The following is a 22,318-nucleotide window of genomic DNA, read 5'->3' as shown; positions in this document are numbered from 1 at the left end:
GAGCTCGCAGGGCACAGTAGGCAAAAAGCAGACTGCAAATGTATCTGGAGCGAGCCATCCACCATGCATGGTGACTTCTGGCGCTCCCAGGACGCCGGCATATGGCTCTGCAGTGTGGTCTTTTTTTAATGTGTCAGCTGCTGATAATAGTGTTGCCATCTGCAGTCTGTGCTGTCAACGCATAAGTCACGGTAAGCCCAACACTCACATAGGGACGACCGCCTAAAGAAGGCACCTGGCCTCCCATCACCGAGCCCAGTGGGAGCAAAGCCGTCAGAACCCACAAAGCCACACTCCTGGCGCTCCACATCCTGACTCTTCTCCTGGCGCTCCACGTCCTGCCTCTTCTCGTTCTCCTCTCTTGTCCCATTTGTCCTCCACTCCACCTTCCACCGTGCCGTCGTCGCGTTCATCTGGCAGAAGACAGGCTTCCGTGGCCCAAATGTTCGAGCGTAAAAAGTTTATTACGCCGGATAACCCTCTTGCCCAATGGCTGACCGTTGGCTTGTCAGAACTGCTAGCCCGCCAACTACTGCCATATAAACCGGTGTACTTGGAAGCCTTTAGAAAATTTGTTGCCATTAGCACACCGCAATGGAAGGTCCCTAGAAGGATATATTTCTCCCAGAAGGGCATCCCAGAGCTATATGGCCATGTTCAGCGGCAAGTGAATATATCTCTGGCACACAATGTAGGTGTCAAGATATATCTGACCACAGACACGTGGTCTAGCAAACATGGGCAGGGAAGGTACATAATTTATACTGCCCACTGGGTGAACCTTCTGACGGCCGTCAAGTATGTAACCCATTGTACCCGTGTGTGTTTGGTGTTACCGCCACAGACTGCATTCAGGCCTGCCTCTTCTTGTCCTCCTGCTACTCCATCCTCCGTCTGCTCCTCGTCTGAATCCTCCTTTTCCACTGCTACCTGCTCTTCTGCTGCACCCTCCAAGATCCCCAGAACCAATTTGATGTCCCAGGTGAGACGTTGCCATGCTGTGCTGCGGCTGTTGTGCCTGGAAGCCAAGAGCCACACCGGTCCTACACTTTTTTCAGCTCTGCGGTCATAGGCCGATCAATTTCTAACCCTGCTTCATTTGACAGTTTGTAAAGTGCTGTGCGACAATGGTGCCAATCTGCTGAGCGTGCTGAAACAGGGCAAACTGACACACGTGCCATGCATGGCACACATCCTAAACCTAGTCATGCAGCAATTTTTTGCCAAATACCCCAGGTTCCAGGACATCTTGCGGCAGGCCAGGAAAATCTCTGGCCATTTTAGAAGATCTTACACGGCCATGGCTCACCTTGCTGACGTTCAGCGTTAACACCACCTGCACATCAGAAGTCAGATTGTGACAGTCCGACACGCTGGAACTCCACCTTGTATATGCTTGATAGGCTGCTCCAGCAGCAACGTGCCATTAATGACAGACTGTACGAACTCTGCAGCTGGACAGGCTCTGGGGAGTTTGGTTTCTTTTTACCCCGCCAGTGGCTGCTCATGCGCGACGCATGCAGACTTCTGCAGCCATTCAATGAGATCACCAAACTGGTCAGTCGTAGCCCAGGCACCATCAATGACATTATACCTTATACCCTCTTTCTGGAGCGTGTATTGCATTGTGTCATTGATCAAGCCGTCAAGGAGCAAGGACCGGAAGATAAGGAAGTCGCAGTGCCAAATAAATTCCCAGGGGGAACTACTCCATCAGAGACAACCCATAAGGAGTCTGAAAAGGAGTCAGAGGAGGATGGTGGCAGGGGGGAGGAGGAGAAGGATGAGGAGCAAGAAGAACATGCTTTGAGGGGGGACTTAAACTTTTTCGGGAATCCCTGGTGTTGTCCGAGGCAGGGGGAAGGAAAACAAAGACGACATTCTCCTGGGCAATGAGCCAGGCAGGGCACTCCACCGCTTCCAATTTAGTGCAAATGAGGGCCTTCATGCTCCAGTGTTTGAAGATGGACCCCTGTATAAAAAGTATAAAGGGCCCTAAACAGTACTGGGTGGCAACGTACTTAGACCCCCGATACAAACACAAAATGGCGGACATGTTACCAGCATCACAGAGGGCTTTCAGAATGCAGCATTTCCATGCCTTGCTGCGAGAAATGCTGCATTCTGCTGTTGCGGTCTGCTGTTGCGGGTGCTGGCAGAGGAATTTCCACCCACAGTGAAACAGGTGCGGGTACCAATCCTACCGCGCCTGCAAGAAGAGGGTGGTTTGAAGATGTGTTTGTCACTTCGGATAGGACATTGGCTCACGACAATGTGGACTACCTCACATTTCTAAAAATGCATGAGGCATGGATCTCGGAGGAATTCAACACTTGTGATGACCACGTGTAATTGAATTTCCTCATGCCAGCCCACACATATCTGCCATATATGGTCCTTGTCTTATGTACATACAGCAGCATAAAAGGCCTTTTCTGTCCGGTGAATGCCTAATTTTTGGGCCTGCACTCCAGTGGCCTACAGTAAAAAATGTATTTAGTGACCGCCTAATGTACCTCCAGCCACATAATCACAAGTTCTATTCTGTCAGTTGAATGCCAAATTTTTGGGGCCTATACTCCAGTGGCCTACAGTAAAAAATTTATTCAGTGATCCCCTAATGTACCTCAAGCCACATAATCACAATTTATTTTCTGTTAGGTTAATGCCTAATTTTTCGGCGTCTCCTGACCTACAGTTAAATGTTTAGCCAGTGACCGCATAATGTACCTTCAGCTACATAATCACAAGTTATTTTCTGTCAGGTGAATCCCTTTGGGCGTCTCCTGACCTACAGTTAAATGTTTAGCCAGTGACCGCATAATGTACCTTCAACTACATAATCACAAGTTATTTTCTGTCAGGTGAATGCCTAATTTTTGGGGCCTGTAATGGTCTACAGTAAAAATTTTATTCAGTGACCGCCTAATCTAACTCCAGCCACATTATCACAAGTTATTTTCTGTCAGGTGAATGCCAAATTTTTGGGGCCTATACTGGCCTACAGAATTTTTTTTATCTTGTGACCGCCTAATATACCTCTAGCCACATAAACACAAGTTCTTTTCTGTCAGGTGAATGCATAATTTTTGGGGCCTGTACTCCAGTGGCCTACAGTAAAATTTTTATCCAGTGACCGCCTAATATACCTCCAGCCACATAATCACAAGTTCTTTTGTGTCAGGTGAATGCCTAATTTTAGGGGCCTGTACTGGCATACAGTAAAATTTACCTGCGCCATTTCCTTGCGACGGGCTGCCCGCCGCCATCTTGCTTCGAAGATCTTGGCCAAAATCCTATGAGAGGTGAAGTATAACGTCCCCACGCTGGCCGGCACGATGACGTCATTTCGGGCTGTGCAAGATTTTGCGCCAGACCTTCAAGCAAGATGGCGGCTGGCCCGTTGAGAGTAAATGGATCAGTTAAGTATGTTACTGTGCGATATTTCGTGCAGCGTCTTCAATCAAGATGGCCATGACGACCTCTATGCAATCAAATCGATAAGGTGAGAATTTTTTTTTTACCCTAATTAACCCCAAAAGACCTAAATCGTAGACTCAGGTGCCACGATCAGCAATTAATACGGCATCTGAGGGGTTCAACATTGCATCCGCTACATACAAGCAGATGCGCTTCATGACAAAGTAAATTTCTTTGTGAAATTCAGTGAAGCAGCCAAATCAAAATTTTCATAACTTCGCTGATGACTAAAATAGAAGTAGATATATATTTATATATATATATATATATATATATATATATATATAGTGACAAAGTGAGGGGTTGTGTCTGGCAAGTCAGGTATTTTACTCCCAGCATGTGCAGCTGGGCTGGTTTCCAGCCAGGAGCGGTCAAATACCGGACCGGAGTTTAAGTGCCGGTCTGGGTTTTGGCAGCACCTGACTGTCCATAAATAGGCAGCTGGGCTCAGCATAGATGTCTCTGTTTTTAGGATCTGAGGCTTTTTGCCGTGCTAGAGGGCTGAGATACACATGCTTGGGAAACAGGCCTCATAAAGCCTGCTGTGGACTAGTGGAGGTAGAACTTCCAGCAAGTTGACTTGTGTTATATGAACTTTCTTTTGTGTGTGAATTACCACCAAGACTGCTAAGTTACATGCTGTTTTGTGCAATTGCCTCAAGGGTGAATAAACACTGACGTTTTGAGATAAGAACTTGTAATTTGCCTCTGTACTGCGCTCACTTGACCTATCTACCAGAGCGAAACCCCACTATATATATATATATATATATATATATATATACTTATATTTTAGTCATGAGAGAAGTTTAGTAAAATTTGACACTTCATGTACAGTAGAGTAGAGTTTTGGTTTAAAATATGGTCACATACTTATATAAAACTATTCTAAGGATGGTATTACACTGAGCTGATAGATAATAATATATACCATTGCTTTACAGTGTTGGGGTCTTGGGTTTGAATCCACCCAAGGACAAAATCTGCATGGAGTTTGCATGTTCTCCCCGTGTTTGCATTGTTTTCCTCTGGTTACTGTGGTTTCCTCCCACACTCCAAAGACATACTGATAGGGAACTTAGATTGTGATCCCATTGGGGACAGAGTGCTGCTCTGCTGAGAAAAAATAAGTTTTTATATTAGCAACTGATCCTCTAGGAGAAATGGAGGTGAGTACTCTGTGGTTAGGTTATCAGGGCCAGTGTAGTACCCCCACAATAGGGCAACATCAGGGACTTGTAGCCCCAATTCACATCCTGTTTGCAACCTTTCCCTTCTTTCCTCCGAATGAACCTCTTTATCTTGCCTCTTGGGAGAATTTAGACAACTTGGAATTCTACAATTAAGTGGTAGGACAAATGTTTATTCATTTTGAAGTGCCACCGTGTACTATTAATTTATTTTGAGGGTCATCTCTTTTATTTGATAACATTATTAAAAGTTGTGTTTTATATATGTTTACACACCAAATATACTTTTTCTGAATATTGGTGATCTGCTGAACAATGACTCCTTTTTTTTTTTTCTTTTTTGTGTGTAAGGTAATCTAAAGCTTGCAAAGTCTGCTTAGTAACTTCAACTTGGCCTACTCTATTTTGTCACATTTCAGACTTAATTTTCTGTAATGTAATAGGAACACTTTCCTGTGCATATTCAACTTAACAAAACTCTCTTACATAAGTTATATAAAAATACTCAATTTTGTTAAGCTTCTTAAGTTTCTATATTTTTGCATAATCAAAGAAAAATGTGCATTACATTAAAATATGTAAATCACAATGTTTTGCTCTACATTTAATTCGCATATGCTTTAAGATACAATTTTACAATGATACTCACTATGAATAATTTCCATAGAGTGAGAAAATATGAAGATGCTGCAGTATTTTAGAGCGTATACATTTAATCAGTAACATTTTAGGGATGATCGTTATTTAAAGTGATAATGCATCATTTCTAAAATTTGAGTGAGCATAACTTCCTTCCATAAGAAGTTAGTTATGTTCAGTTGACATGCTGTATTCTTTATATAATGTAGTAATTCATAAATGTTATAAAATGCATTGGTAACCTTTACTAGCAACATGTTTACAAATTGGTAAAATTGTTTAGGTGCATAAGTTAAATATTGTAAATATATAATGAAAATGAAAAATTGAAATATTTTTAAGACAAATATTTTGGTGGAAGATTGCATAACCAATTTTGGCAATGTTCTACAGTATTGTTTTTTTAGTCAATATTAATAAATTTATTCTAATATATGCATACAGTAGATCAAGTTAAATATATGTGTTCTCTTAAACCATTTCATTTTGGACTCATGTAGATAGTTATACTGTAGTATGCTTTTATTATTCAGAACCTTTTATGGGATGAGTCTACATACTGTAACAATACATACCTTACCGCCACTCAAATTAAATAAGGTTTCTGAGTTTACAAATTTAATAATCTATCTTTTAGTTAGGTCTTCAACATTAACTTGGTTGTGTCCATCTCCTTCTACCAGCTGATTTTGAGCCTGATCGTAGTCAAATTCCCACTGATGTAACATTGACAACCTATTTCCATGAATAGTGTTTGATAGTTAATCCCCAGAAATCTCCTATATGGTATGTAGAGTGTTTTTTTATTTTTTTGTCAGATCATACCAAGTAATATAGGAAGCTGAAGTTGGATGTTAATAACATTTTTATCAGGAAACAATATATTAGCTATACTGTATTACCATATTTGAGTTCTAATATGTGATTCTTAATTATAATTTCTTTTAGATATCCATGATCCAAATAATAAGAAACCAGTTATGGTTTATATCCATGGAGGATCCTACATGGAGGGTACTGGAAACATGATTGATGGAAGTATACTTGCAAGTCATGGAAATGTAATTGTCATTACCGTCAACTACAGATTAGGTGTCCTTGGTAAGTCATCCATAATTGTACTCTTAGCTGGACTGGACCAAATTTTTTGCCCTCTACAGTAAATGTAATACTGATATTCTGCTTAGTAAGGATTCCAGAAAATGTGTACTTTTTACTAGAGTTGAGGCATGAGTGTATACAAAATACAATGGGGGAGATTTATCAAACTGGTGTAAAGTAGAACTGGCTTAGTTACCCATAGCAATCAATCAGATTCTATCTTTCATTTTCCAAAGGAGCTATGGAAAATGAAAGGTGCAATCTGATTGGTTTCTATGGGCAACTAAGCCAGTTCCACTTTACACCATTTTGATTAATCTCCCTCAATAAGCTTAGAGTAATAATCTTGAAGAATGAATGTGAACTTGTTTATATTGTATTGTTGATAATAATAATAATAATAATCACGTACAATTTTTCATAAAACTTTGTGACAAGAGAAATATGTCCTTGAATTGTACCGCATAATTCTAAGATGAGATATGTAATGTTCATAAATCTATGGAGCTCTAGGCGTCAACATTCTACGCTAAAAAACTCTTTCAACTATTGTATGCATTCAGTAAAATAAAGCATATAATTAAAAGTAACCGGTTTATTTGTCAGTTAAATAACTTTCAGGATTTAAACAATCATATTATTTGCCCCAAAATTAGAACAATTTACAAGTGTAGAATCACAAAACTAGCACTGTACATTGTAACATAATGAAAGTGATTGGGCACCCATTATGACTTACAACTACTGTGTCTACAACTCAGTGGTAGGAAGAAATGTAAACCTGCTGAATGTCATGGGGCTGCAGTTTAGCACCAACCTTTAGTTTTCAGATATATTTAAATGAAATGGAATTTAAAGAGGGCCTTTCACTGATCCTGACATGCCTAGCTACATGCATTCTCCATATAATTTTGAAGCATACCATTCTTATGGTTTTATGTTGGAAGTAGTGAAAGATCATCTTTAAATAAATACTGTATGACTGACATAACATACTGTAAGTGGCAGAAATGGTGTAGAGGAAAGCCACACAATAACAGCATTGTAGCAAACCCATAATAATTATATGTAGTTTTTGCTACAGTTTAACATAAAATGATATTGCAGTAAAGCTATAGCAAAAACAATATGTAGGCACATACAGTTTTGTCATAGTCTTTTAATTTTGTGACTCTGTAGTGATGAAATGTAATGATGGATGAACATTGGCCGAGACATTTCGCGAAAGCGAGTTCGCGATCAAATGTTCGTGAACCGCAAGTTCGCGACAGGCCCTTTTCACTTTAATAGCAGGCGAACCTGAAAAACTTTCAGGTTATATTTGCAGCCACCAAATACTTACTAGAAGTGCACAAAAATATGTGTTTTAATCGAGAGCAATTTCTATGCGTCTTGAGGGAAACTCTCAAAAATGTGACTTGCTGGAGCCTAGAAAAATTTTACTTTAGGCCACAGGAGTACAGGCCCCAAAAATTAGGCATTCACTTGACAGAAAATAACAAGTGATTATGTGGCTGGAGGTATATTAGACAATCAGTGGATAAAATTTTTATTGCAGGCCAGTGGAGTACAGGCCCCAAACATTAGGCATTCACCGAACAGAAAAGAACAAATGATTATGTGGCCGGAGGTATATTAAGCTTTCACTTAATAACAATTTTACTGCAGGCCAGTGTAGTACAGGCCCCAAAAGTTATGGATTCACCTGAAAGAAAAGAACAAGTGATTATGTGCCTGGAAGTAAATTAGACGGTCAGTGGATTACAATTTTACTGCAGGCCAGTACAGGCCCTAAAAATTAGGCATTCACCTGACAGAAAATAACTTGTGATGATGTGGCTGGAGGTACAATAGGCAATCACCAGCAAACCATTTTACTGTAGGCCTGTAAAGGCCCCAAAAATTAAGCATTCACCTGGCAGAAAAGAACTAATGATTATGTGTCTAGATGTACATTAGGCAGTCAATGGATAAAGATAAAAATTTTACTGTAGGCCACTGGAGTAGAGGCCCCAAAAATTAGGCATTCACCTGACAAAAAAGCCTTTTATGCTGCTATATATACCTAAGACAAGGACCATTCTTTTGTCTGAGTGGTGGGGGATAAGTGTGGGCTGGCATGAGGAAATTCAATTACATGTGGTCGTCACAGGTGTTGAATTCCTCCGAGATCCATGCCTCATTCATTTTTAGAAATGTGAGGTAGTCCACACTGTCGTGAGCTGGGCAAGTGTGCTTATCAGTCACAATCCCCCCTGCTGTGCTGAACGTCCTTTCAGACAGGACATCGACGAGGGGCAAGCCAAGGGTTCTAAGGCAAATTGTGCCAGCTCTGGCCACAGGTCAAGCCTGCACACTCAGTATTCCAGGGGTTCCTCGCTTCTCAGAGTGTCCACATCGGCCGTTAACCCAATGTAGTCGGACACCCGTCGTTCTAGGCATTCCCTGAGGCTAGATACGGAGGGCAGCTGTCAATGGGTTGGCTGCAAGAATAATCTCATATGCGAAGTGACCAACACATCTTCAAACCGCCCTCTTCTTGCAGGCGCTGTAGGATTGGTACACGCACCTGTTTCACTGTGAGTGGAAATTCCTCTGCCAGCGCCCACAACAGCAGAATGCAGCATCTCTCGCAGCAAGGTCTGGAAATGCTGCATTATGACAGCCCTCTGTGATGCTGGTAACATGTCCGCCATTTTGTGTTTGTACCGGGGGTCTAAGTACGTTGCCACCCAGTATTGGTCCTTGCCCTTTATACTTTTTATACAGGGTCCCTCTTCAAACACTGGAGCATGAAGGCCCCCATTTTCACCAAATTGGAAGCGGTGGAGCGTCCTGACTCCTGCTCAGTGCCCAGGAGAATGTCATCCTCGGTCTCATCCCCCCATTCACGGACAACACCAGGGATCCCCGATAGTCAATGACATGACGCAATGCATGCTACAGAAAGAAGGCGTAAGGTACGATGTCACTGATGGTGCCCTGGCTGCGACTGACCAGTTTGGTGACCTCATCAAATGGTTGCAGAGGTCTGCATGCGTCGTGCATGAGCAGCCACTGGCACGGTAAATAGAAACCAAGCTCCCCAGAACCTGTCCTGCTGCAGAGTTCGTACAGTTAGTCATTAAAAGGTAGTCTTTAATGGAATGTTGCTCCTGGAGCAGCCTATCAAGCATATATAAGGTGGAGTTCTAGCGCGTCGGGCTGTCCCAAATCTGATGTCTGACGTGCAGGTGGTATCGCCGTTGAACATCAGCAAGGTGAGACAAGGCCGTGAAAGATCTTCTAAAATGGGCAAAAATGTTCCTGGCCTACCGAAAGATGTCCTGGACCCCGGGGTATTTGGCAACGAATCACTGCACAATTAAGTTCGGGACATGTGCCATGCACGGCACATGTGTCATTTTGCCCTGTTTCAGCGTGCTCAGCAGATTGGCACAGTTGTCGTACACCACTTTATTAACTGTCAAATTGAGCGGGGTTAGCCAATGATCGGCCTGTGACCGCAGAGCTGAAAGGAGTGTAGAAACGGTATGGCAACAAAATAGGTTTTGGGGAGTTTGGGGGGTGCAGCGGAAGAGGCGGTAGCAGTGGAAAAGGATGAGTCAGCCTAGAAGGAGACGGAGGATGAAGTAGGAGGAGGAGAAGAGGAGGCAGGCCTGCATGTAGTCCGTGGCGGTGACACTAAATCCACTAGTGTGACACGGGTTACTAGTGATGAACGGCATAGGCAATATTCGAATTTGCAATATTTCGCAAATTCGAGAATTTGTGATCTCCATTCATTTATTTACCTGATTGCAAAAATCAGCAATGTAATATATTTGCGATAAAATTTTGCGATTAGAATATTCACGATCAACACTAAGGGCAACTTTCCTATTAGTTGCTAGAGTACTGATATTCGCAATAAATTTTCAATTAGCATATTTGTGAATACAAATATATTGCACTATAGTCTAAAAATTTGCGATTCAAATATTTACGTTCAACACTACGGGTTACATGCAGTGGGCAGTATAAGTTATGCACCTTCCCTGCCCGTGTTTGCGGTCAGATGTATCTTGCAACATTTGGGCCACAGAAGCCTGCCTTCTGCCAGATGAACGCAACAATGGCATGGTGGAAGGTGGAGTGGAGGACAAATGGGAGGAGAGAGGAGAAGGAGAAGAGGCAGGACGTGGAGCGCCAGGAGTGTGGTTTTGTGGGTTAAGACGGCGTTGCTCCCACTGGGCCTGGTGATGGTAGGCCAGGTGCCTTCTTAAGGCAGTCGTCCCTAGGTGAGTGTTGGGCTTACCGCGACTTACGCGTTGACAGCACAGGCTGCAGATGGCAACACTATTGTCAGCAGCTGACACATAAAAAAATGCCCATGCTGCAGAACCATGTGACAGCATCCTGGGAGTGCAATATGTAAACGTGCATAGTGGATGGCTTGCTCCAGATACATTTGTAGTCTGCTTTTTGCCTCCTGTGCACAGCTAGTTCTGTCTGCTTCTTCTCCTACTCCTCCTTCTCCTGCCTATCTTCTGCTCCTTCTCTTCCTCTGAATTCCCCTCCTATTTTCCTTTTGTGGGCACCCATGTGATGTACATCGACACGTCATCATCGTCACCTTTACTACCACTGACATTTAAGATTTTGATGTAGGCAGCAACAGCGGGGGCCACCCTTCTTGGGTGATCTGGGTACTGTTGTCAGACCGCTGGGTGGCAGCTGTTGCTATCTCCTCTTCCTTATCCGATGCCAAGAATGGCTGCACATTGGTAAGGCCTGGAAATGGATGGGAAAATAATTCCTCTACCTCGAGTGTGTATTTGGAGGCACACACAGCAGAGAGTGAGGAGGGTGCAGATACAGAGGATCAGCAGGGTGCAAAAGCAGAAGGCTGAGTGAGCCACTCAACTTACTCTGGTACGTCCTTTGACGTAATTGCAGGCACCTTCTCCCACTTCCCACTTAGGCTCGTTCCTGGTGCACCTGCCCGACCCCTACCCCACCTGCGGAATGGCCTGCCTCTTTCTCTGCCTGTCATTTTCAAAATTAACCTGTGCCAAAGTCCCTAGAGAAGAACAGTATTTGTGGATGCAGGAATATAGCAGGCCTCAATTTGTATTTGGTAGAAGCCGGTATATCTCACTCCTCGATCAGAATTTTGTGGAAGCAGGTATATAGAACTTCTTAATCAGTATTTTGTAGTAGCAGGTATATTGCACCCCTTAATCAGTATTTTTTGGAGACAGGTATATAGAACACCTGAATCTATATTTGGCGGAAGCAGGTATATAGCACCTCTTAATCAGTATTTTGCGGAAGCAGGTATATCAAACCCCTCAATCACTATTTTGTGGAAGCAGGTAATTTGCACCCCTTAATCATAATTTGGTGGAAACAGATATATAGAACCCCTTAATCAGTATTTTATAGAAGCAGGTATATTGCACCCCTCAATCACTATTTTGTGGAAGCTGGGGTATCGCAGGCCTCAATCAATATTTGGTGGAAGTAGGTATATTTCACCCCTAAATCAGTACTTTGTGGAATCAGGTATATAGAACCCCTTAATTAGTATTTTGTAGAAGCAGGTATATACCACCTCTCAATCAGTATTTTGTGGAAGCGGGCATATCAAAACCCGTTATCAGTATTTTGTGGAAGCAGGTATATTGCACCCCTCAATCTATATTTTGTGGAAGCAGGTATGTCAAACCCCTAATTAATATTTTGTGGAAGAAAGTATATTGCACCTCTCATTCAGTATTTTGTGTTAGCAGGTTTATCGCACCCCTCAATCAGTATTTTGTGGAAGCAGGTATATACCACCCCTCAATTATTATTTTGTGGAAGCAGGTATATAGAAATCCTTAATCATTATTTTGTAGAAGCAGGTATATTGCAGGCCTCAATCAATATTTTGTGGAAACAGGTATATCAAACCCCTTAATCAGTATTTTGTGGAAGCAGGTATATCGCACCCCTCAATCTATATTTTGTGGAAGCAGGTATGTCCAATACCATTATCAGTATTTTGTGGAAGCAGGTACATGGCACCCCTAAATCCATATTTTGTGGAAGCAGGCATATCAAACCCCTTAACCTCTTTAGGACACAGGGCATACAGGTACGCCCTGATGTCCTGGTACTTAAGGACACAGGGCTTACCTGTACGACCTTTGTATTTCCGATCACGGCCGCGCGGTGGGCAGTGATTGGAACAAGGTGCCTGCTCAAATCATTGAGCAGGCACCTGGCTAAATGCGAGGGGGGGTCCCGTGACCCCCCCGTGTTGGCAATCGCCGCAAACCGCAGGCAAATTCAGATCTGCGGTTTGCAGCTTTTCATGTTGCGGGCAGCGCCGGCGGTGCCATCGGGTCCCCATGGGGCTGTAGGGGGGACCCAATGGCATGGAAGTCAGTGCAATGGCACTGCCTTCCTGTGAGCCCCCTGGATCTCACAGGCCAAAAGCTGTATGAGTAATACACACAGTATTACTCATACAGCCAATGCATTCCAATACAGAAGTATTATTATGCATTGTAAAGGATTAGACCACCAAAAGTTGAAGTACCAAAGTGGAACAAAAAAATAGAGTGAAAAATAGTTGAAAAAATAAAGTTTTCCCCCCAAAAAGTTTCAAGCAAAAATAGACAAAAATGTCATAATAGACATATTAGGTATCGCCGCGTCCGTATCGCTCGGCTATATAAACATATCATGTCACCTAACACCTCAGATAAAGACCATAAAAAATAGAAAAATAAAAACTGTGCTAAATAAACAATTTTTTTGTCACCTTACATCACAAAAAGTACAACAGCAAGCGATCAAAATGGCATACGCCCACCAAAATTGTAATAATCTAAGTCACCTCCTCCCGCAAAAAAATGAGCCTCTACCTAAGACAAAAACTATGTCTCAAAAAATGAGACCCTAACTAAGATAATCGCCCAAAAACTAAAAAAAACTATGGCTCTCAGAATATGTAGACACTAAAACATAATTTTTTTTTGTTTTAAAAAAGCTGTTATTGTGTAAAACTTACATAAATAAAAAAAAGTATACATATTAGGTATCGCCGTGTCCGTATCAACCGGCTCTATAAAAATATCACATGACCTAACCCCTCAGATGAACACCGTAAAAAATAAAAAATAAAAACTGTGCTAAATAAAAAAAAAAATGTGTTACCTTACATCACAAAATGTGTAATAGCAAGCGATCAAAAAGTCATATGCACCCCAAAATAGTGCCAATCAAACTGTCATCTCATCCAGCAAAAAATGAGACCCTAACTAAGATAATCGCCCAAAAACTATGGCTCTCAGAATATGGAGACACTAAAACATGATTTTTTTTGTTTCAAAAATGATATTATTGTGTAAAACTTACATAAATTAAAAAAAGTATACATATTAGGGATCGCCGCATCCGTATCGACTGGCTTTATAAAAATATCACATGACCTAACTCCTCAGGTGAACAATGTAAAAAACTAAAAATAAAAACTGTGCTAATTAAACCTTTTTTTTTCACCTTACATCACAAGAAGTGTAATAGCAAGCGATCAAAAAGTCATACGCACCCCAAAATGGTGTGAATCAAACCGTCATCTCATCCTGCAAAAATCATACCCTACCCAAGATAATCGTCCAAAAACTGAAAAAAAACTATGGCTATTAGACTATGGAAACACTAAAACATGATTTTTTGGGTTTCAAAAATAAAATCATTGTGTAAAACTTACACAAATAAAAAAGTATACATATTAGGTATTAAGTTGCTATATAAAAATATCCCATGACCTAACCCCTCAGATAAATACCGTAAAAAAATAAAAATAAAAACGGTGTAAAAAATTGCATTTTTTGTCATTTTACATCACAAAAAGTGTAATAGCATACAATCAAAAAGTAATATGGACCCCAAAATAGTGCCAATCAAACCGTAATCTCATCCCGCAAAAAATGAGACCCTACCTAAGTTAATCGCCCAAAAACTGAAAAAACTATGGCTCTCAGACTATGGAGACAATAAAACATGATTATTTTTGCTTCAAAAATGAAATCATTGTGTAAACCTTACATAAATAAAAAAAATGGCATACACATTAGGTATTGGCATGTCCATGAAAACCTTCTCTATAAAATTACCACATAATTTAACCTGTCAGAAGAATGTTGTAAATAACAAAACAAAACAAAAAAACTGTGCCAAAACAGCTATTTCTTGTTACCTTGCCTCACAAAAAGTCTAATATAGAGCAACCAAAAATCATATGTACCCTAAAATAGTACCAACAAAACTTCCACCCTATCCTGTAGTTTCTAAAATGGGTCAGTTTTTTGGAGTTTCTACTCTAGGGGTGCATCAGGGGGGCTTCAAATGGGACATGGTGTCAAAAAACAGTCCAACAAAATGTGCCTTCCAAAAACTGTATGGCATTCCTTTTCGTCTGTGCCCTGCTGTGTGCCTGTACAGCAGTTTGCGACCACATATGGGGCATTTCTGTAAACTACAGAATCAGGGCCATAAATATTGAGTTTTATTTGACTGTTAACCCTTGCTTTGTAACTGAAAAAAAAACACATATTAAAATGGAAAATCTGTCAAAAAAGTGAAATTTTGAAATTGTATCTCTATTTTCCATTAATTCTTGTGGAACACCTAAAGGGTTAACAAAGTTTGTAAAATCTGTTTTGAATACCTTGAGGGGTGTAGTTCCTAGAATAGGGTCATTTTTGGGTGGTTTCTATTATGTAAGCCTCACAAATTGACTTCAGACCTGAACTGGTCTTTAAAAAGTTTTTTTTTTTAATTTCTGAGAAATTTCAAGATTTACTTCTAAACTTCTAAGCCTTGTAACGTCCCCCAAAAATAAAATGTAATTCTCAAAATGATCCTAACATGAAGTAGACATATGGGAAATGTAAAGTAATAACTATTTTTGTAGGTATTAATATGTATTATAGAAGTAGAGAAATTTAAACTTGGAAATTTGCAAATTTTTCTAAATTCTTGGCAAATTTTTTACTCCATTTTACCAGTGTCATGGAGTACAATATGTGACGAAAAAAAACTATCTCAGAATGGCCTGAATAAGTCAAAGTGTTTTAAAGTTATCACCACATAAAGTGACACTGGTCAGATTTGCAAAAAATGGCCTGGTCCTGAAGGTTAAAATGAGCGGGGTCCTTAAGGAGTTAATCAATATTTTGTGGAAGCAAGTATATCGCACCCCTCGATCAGTATTTTGTGTAAGAAGGTATATCAAACCCCATTATCAGTATTTTGTGGAAGCATGTATATTGCACCCCTCAATCAGTATTTTGTGGAAGCAGGTATTTTGAACCCCTCAATTCTTATTTTGTGGAAGCAGGTATATAGAAATCCTTAATCATTATTATGTAGAAGTAGGTATATTGCACCCCTCAATCAATATTTTATGGAAAGATGATATATTGCAGGCCTCAATTAATATTTGGTGGAAGCAGGTATATCGCACCCCTCAATCAGTATTTTATGGAAGCTGGTGTATCGTAGGCCCTTAATCAACATTTAGTGGAAACAGGTATATAGAACACCTGAATCAATATTTGGTGGAAGCAGGTATATCGCACCCCTCAATTAGTATTTTGTGGAAGCAGGTATATTGCACCCCTCAATCATGTTTTTTGGGGGGCAACAGGCATATCACACCTGTTGCACCACAGCAGTTGTTCAAATAACACTTGTAGAACCGCACACAGCTGCTTCACATTACAAATGCACTATAATATACTTCCTATGTTAGAAAGTATATTATAGGTATATCACAACCCTTAATCAGTTTTTTTGGGGGCAACAGTTATATCACACCAGTTTCAATTAGTTACTCCAATAGCGTTTGTCCCTATATATCAGGCATGCTCAACCTGCGGCCCTCCAGCTGTTGTAAAACTACAACTCCCACAATGCCCTTCTGTAGGCTGATAGCTGTAAGCTGTTCAGGCATGCTGGGAGTTGTAGTTTTGCAACAGCTGGAGGGCCGCAGGTTGAGCATGCCTGCTATATATAGCTGTGGTATCGCAGCAGAACCGCACACAACTGCTGCACAATACAAATGCACTATAATATACTTTCCATGTAAGAAAAGCAACCTCTCCCTACACTGGCAAGACAAAGTATGTAAAATGGCTGCCAGATCGGGTTCAGTGATAGGGTGGAGGTGTGCCCATGTGCTGAAATGTCTCAAATGGCTGTCCTATCCCACCTGATGGATGTGTCATGGGTCAATTTTCGGCGTAATGCAAAAGAATATGGCGCATGCTAACATCGCCAAATGTTCGCATGTTCAGCGAATCGCTAACAAGCAAAGTTCACCGCAAAATGACCGCCGGGCGAACCGCAATGCCATCTCTATTGAAATGGTATAACTCTCTGCTGCTCCATTATCACCGTAGGTCAGGGATTATCAACCTTCGGCACTCCAGTTGTTGTGAAACTACAATTCCCAGCATGCTCCATTCATTTCTAAATCAGTTCTTAGAAGAGCAGAGCAAGTATGCATGCTGGGAGTTGTAGTTTCACAACAGCTGGAGTGCCGGAGGTTGCCTACCCCTGCTCTAGGTAAATGTAACTTTACATCCATCAGTGACTGAATTTATTGGTGCACAGTATTTTTTTTAATTTTTTTTTTAAATAATTTATTGAAATTGTAAAATATGTGCAAGCATTATGATTTTAGAAAGTCTGCACTGTAGTGTAATTATAGGCAATACATTCTTCTTATCAAGGTGAGTCATTAACATCTTAAATAATAATTTAGGATATTAAGGATTTTTTTTTATCTTTGCATCCTATTTTAAAAGGGGTTGTCTCATCTCACCGTTAATAAGGTGAGATGAGACACAGTCCCGACCACCTCTAGGCCAGGAAACAGCAGAGCACTCCGGGGCTCTACTGTTTCAGTAGCTCTCATTGCCAAGCTTTGCTGTTTCTGAGTTAGGGAGACAACATGGGTGGTTGTGCTACGCTGTTTCAGTAGCTCTCATGCATAGCAATGAGAGCTACTGAAACAGCAGAGTGGCGGAGCACTCTGCTGTTTCCAGGCCAGTGTAACAGTGGCTGCTGTACGCCGTTGTTCCCCCGCTTACTGCCGTTATCCTGGGCACCATGCTCAGCGGTGATCCGCCAATCCACCTCTGCAGTCTTGGAGGTGATCGGTACTTTGTCTCACCTTGACTTGGTAATGGTGAGAGGAGACAACCCCTTTAAGAGTGCAATATGAATACCTGCTGAAATACATTTTATTGGTCTGTGTTTTTTGGACAATGAAGGTATGTTTTAAAGAGAAGAATACATATTTTTATGTTGCATTCTGTAACTTTCATATTTTCCACCTATGTAGCTACAGTTAATGGAGGCCTGTTTTTGTGGCATGAGTTATTAGTTTTATTGAAACTCTGATAAGCCATTACTTTATGGTCTAAATTAAAAAATGCCAAGAAGTGTTAGATTTCTAGTAATGTTGAGCGAAGTGAAGCTTTTGAAGCAGAATTTGGATTTGGTCCTCATTTTAATGAAACTAAGTGTAGAGGAGACAAGACCAGCAATAAAAGATCACCCATAATGTTGTGCAGCCAGCCAATCCACAGACGCCTATAAAACCCTCATCAGGGACAGTGTTGCTGAAAATGATCAATAGAAGAATATTGGAGAAGGAGAGTCCAGGGAAAGTGCAGGGACACTTATTCTGCATCATTTTTTTTTCTCAAATGATTCCTACATTTACTTATTTCTGCATCAGCCATAAACTAAGATATTTAATTCAATACCAATAAGATAGAAGTCTTTATTATTCCACTGCCAGTGTGCCAACCAATGCCATCCAGTATGTACCACTTAGGGGGACTAGATCTTAACAATTGCCATCCTCATCTTTTGCTATCTCTCAAAGTCTCCATGTCCTAGAAAAATAAGCAAGATACAGAGAGAGGAGGAGCTGGATGTTCCTGATGACATATTGTCATCAATGTTAGAAGATCTGGAAAAGGAGGAAAAGCAGATGGCAGAAGAAGGGCTCCCACCTATAGGGCAGGAGAGCAATGGTGTTGGAGACCTGGGTATGCCAGTGCTGACAGTATGTTTATTGTCAAATAACCTACAGGAGATTGAAGGCCAGAACACCAATAATTTGAATATTGTGCCCCACCCCAAGCAGTCAAACCCCATATCAGCAATAGCCCCTGTTTAAAGGTGCATTAAAGGTGCTGCTCTTGCTATTTACAATGATGAAGGACTATATAGTGCAGACTTCATTATTGAAAGAAAGGCAGCTGTCAGCACTGCCACTCCATGTGGCCTTACCCTAAGGCAGAGTGGCCTGGGTATACTTGATTTATAACAATCTGTGGCAAGTTATTTCGGAACGATCCACATATCTTGGTGAACTTCGGCAAAGTTGCCGAATATATTTTTGGGGAAAATTGCTTCTCTCTAATTTCTGTATCTCTTATATGTGTTATTATTGTTGTGCAATACATTTTGAACTAGTTTTAACCCCTTTTCAACATATGACTTAATAGTACGTCATGGCAGCAGGTGTGTTCCCGCATTTTGATGTACTATTACGTCATGGTGATTGGGCGGGCGCGCTGATCACTGCAGGGGCCATGCAGTCCCTGATAGCTGGGCCCCTGCTGTATCAATTGGCATCGCTGTACAAGCCGATGTTGGCGGATCAACCCCTTCTATGCCGCTGACCATGGCTTAGAAGGGATTTGCGGCAGGTGAAGGCAGTGGTCTTGCGGGGGCCCGATGGGTGAGAAGGCAGCCCGATGCCATGAAGAGGCTGACAAATTTCTTGCACGGCATCGGGACCTGCCTTTTACACGTGCACAGGAGATTCAGCCTCAGGCTCTGTGTAATACACTAAAAGGCAATGCATTGCAACACAGATGTATTGTAATGCATTGCAGAGGGGATCAGACCCCCAAAAGTAAAGTCCCAGAGTGGGACAGAAATAAAGTTAAAAAAAAAATGTTTCAAGTAAAAATAGAAAAAAAATGTTGCGTCCGTAACGACCGGCTCTAAAAATATATCACATGACTTAACCCCTCAGATGAACACAGTAAAAAAAAAAAACAGTGCCAAAAAAATCCAATTTTTTGTCACCTTACATCACAAAAATTGCAACGCCAAGCGATCTAAAAGATGTCTACCCCCCAAAATAGTTCCAATCATACTGTCACCTCATCCCGCAAAAAGTGGGACCCTACCTAAGACAATCGGGACCCTACCTAAGACAATGGGACCCTACCTAAGACAAAAAAAAACTATGACTCTCAGACAATGGAGACACTAAAATATGATTTTTTTTTGTTTAAAAAGTGCTATTATTGTTAAAGTGAAATAAATAAAAAAGTAGATATGTTAGATATTGCAGTATCTGTAACAACCTGTTCTATAAAAATATCACGTGACCTAACCCCACAGGTGAACGCTTCAAAAATAAAAACTGTGCCAATACAACCAATTTTTTTTGGTCACCTTGCCTCATATAGTGTAATAAATGATCAAAAAATCATATCTACCCAAAAATCTGTACCAATAAAAATGTAAACTTTCTGCAAAAAATGAGTCCCTTCACAAGACAATTGGCATAAAAATATTAAAATATGGCGTTCAGAAAATACGTTTGGTTTGTGTAATACTTAAACAAACCAAACAAAGAAAGTAGACATATTTGATATTACCGCGTCTGTAACAACCTGCTCTATAAAAATAGTGCATGATCTAACCGGTCAGATAAATGCTGTAAAAAATAAAAACTGTGCCAAAACAGCCATTTTTGGTTAACCAGCCAAAAAAAAAAGTAATGTAGAGCGATTATAAATCATATGTACCACAAAATAGTAATAAAGGGATAAATGACGGCTCACCTCTGGTTTGGGATGGCAAGGTGCACCAAAATAGATGTTGTACCCAATCACCAAAAACAATAGTATTAAAAAGAAGTAAAATGGGCACTCATATATCTAGATCACAAGGTAGGCAAAGTGACTCAAATATAAATTTATTAATAGCGATAAGTTGAACAAATTTATATGAGCAATGTACCCTAAATAGAACTAATTTCCCGAAATCAGCATAAAATAGTAAAACTTATAAAATTGATAAAATAAACATTACAACTGTCCACTGTTATAGCTGATAAAAGATCCAAGTGTCCAATCCAGTGTTAATAGGTCCAGTCTGGCATTAGTAGATGTAACACAGTACTTTTGTCTTCTATTATCTACAACAGTGGTTTACAGCAAATATATCTCCAGAAAATAAATAAATCAGTGAGTGAATAAATAGATGAATAAGTGCACAGTGACTAATAGTGACCAATGGGTAAAATGCAGCATAAACTGCTACATAAAATCCACTGGATCAAAAATATAATTATAAAACAATAAGTGAGATAATGTGTATGAATAAATATATAAATATATTTCTGAAGAGTCAATAAAGTGGCTGTATACCACTGATGCCGCAGTGTTTCTTTAGTAGTAGAACATGTGGCCTAAAATCCTGGTTTGGTCCATACAATTGTCCACAAATATATTCAGTCTGAGCAGATATCTGCCTGAATAGGCTGTATGTTTGAACAACCGCAATATAAGCAGCAGGATACTTGGGCAATGTTATAAATATGTCCAGCAATGTTGCGCAATATTCAAACAGCAAATCAAGATGTTTGGGCAGCAATATACATATATCCAGCAGTGTTATGGAGCTGTATGGCTCTTACTCACATATCGTCCTATTCCCACCGTGGCGTCCCACGTAGTGTAGAAGCAAACAGGACTTGCCTTTGGATAACACAGCTGAATTAGCGGTTAACGATGCTGTATCCACCCGGCTGTGAGCAGAAATGCTGGCTGTGTCAGGCTGCAGATCCACGTCCAATGTCTTTGCTTGAGGTAGATAGATATTCTGCCTCTTTGGATCGATGATAATAGTCCTTTTAGAAAGCGCTTTCAATCCAATACCGTACAAAGTTGTTGCCGGTGATTTGTCAGATCCAATTGCTCCTTGCCAGACGCGTTTCAAAGGCTACCTGCCTTCTTCCTCAGTGGCTAATTTGAAATTAGCCACTGAGGAAGAAGGCAGGTAGCCTTTGAAACGCGTCTGGCAAGGAGCAATTGGATCTGACAAATCACCGGCAACAACTTTGTACGGTATTGGATTGAAAGCGCTTTCTAAAAGGACTATTATCATCGATCCAAAGAGGCAGAATATCTATCTACCTCAAGCAAAGACATTGGACGTGGATCTGCAGCCTGACACAGCCAGCATTTCTGCTCACAGCCGGGTGGATACAGCATCGTTAACAGCTAATTCAGCTGTGTTATCCAAAGGCAAGTCCTGTTTGCTTCTACACTACGTGGGACGCCACGGTGGGAATAGGACGATATGTGAGTAAGAGCCATACAGCTCCATAACACTGCTGGATATATGTATATTGCTGCCCAAACATCTTGATTTGCTGTTTGAATATTGTGCAACATTGCTGGACATATTTATAACATTGCCCAAGTATCCTGCTGCTTATATTGCGGTTGTTCAAACATACAGCCTATTCAGGCAGATATCTGCTCAGACTGAATATATTTGTGGACAATTGTATGGACCAAACCAGGATTTTAGGCCACATGTTCTACTACTAAAGAAACACTGCGGCATCAGTGGTATACAGCCACTTTATTGACTCTTCAGAAATATATTTATATATTTATTCATACACATTATCTCACTTATTGTTTTATAATTATATTTTTGATCCAGTGGATTTTATGTAGCAGTTTATGCTGCATTTTACCCATTGGTCACTATTAGTCACTGTGCACTTATTATTCATCTATTTATTCACTCACTGATTT

General features: G+C 40.7%; 1 protein-coding gene across 1 annotated transcript in view; it reads left to right on the top strand.

Annotated features, from left to right (window-relative positions):
• Positions 1-22,318, top strand: part of NLGN4X (neuroligin 4 X-linked) — a 413,540-nt gene that overhangs the window by 273,172 nt on the left and 118,050 nt on the right. The window contains exon 4 of the mRNA XM_044287249.1: positions 6,258-6,410. Coding sequence (XP_044143184.1) covers positions 6,258-6,410 — 153 coding nt within the window. The remainder of the gene's footprint in view (positions 1-6,257; positions 6,411-22,318) is intronic.

The sequence above is a fragment of the Bufo gargarizans genome, chromosome 3, assembly GCF_014858855.1.
Source record: "Bufo gargarizans isolate SCDJY-AF-19 chromosome 3, ASM1485885v1, whole genome shotgun sequence".
NCBI classification, from domain to species: Eukaryota; Metazoa; Chordata; class Amphibia; order Anura; family Bufonidae; genus Bufo; species Bufo gargarizans.
Note: the sequence above shows the minus strand (reverse complement) of the source record. Positions and strands in the feature narration are given on the sequence as shown.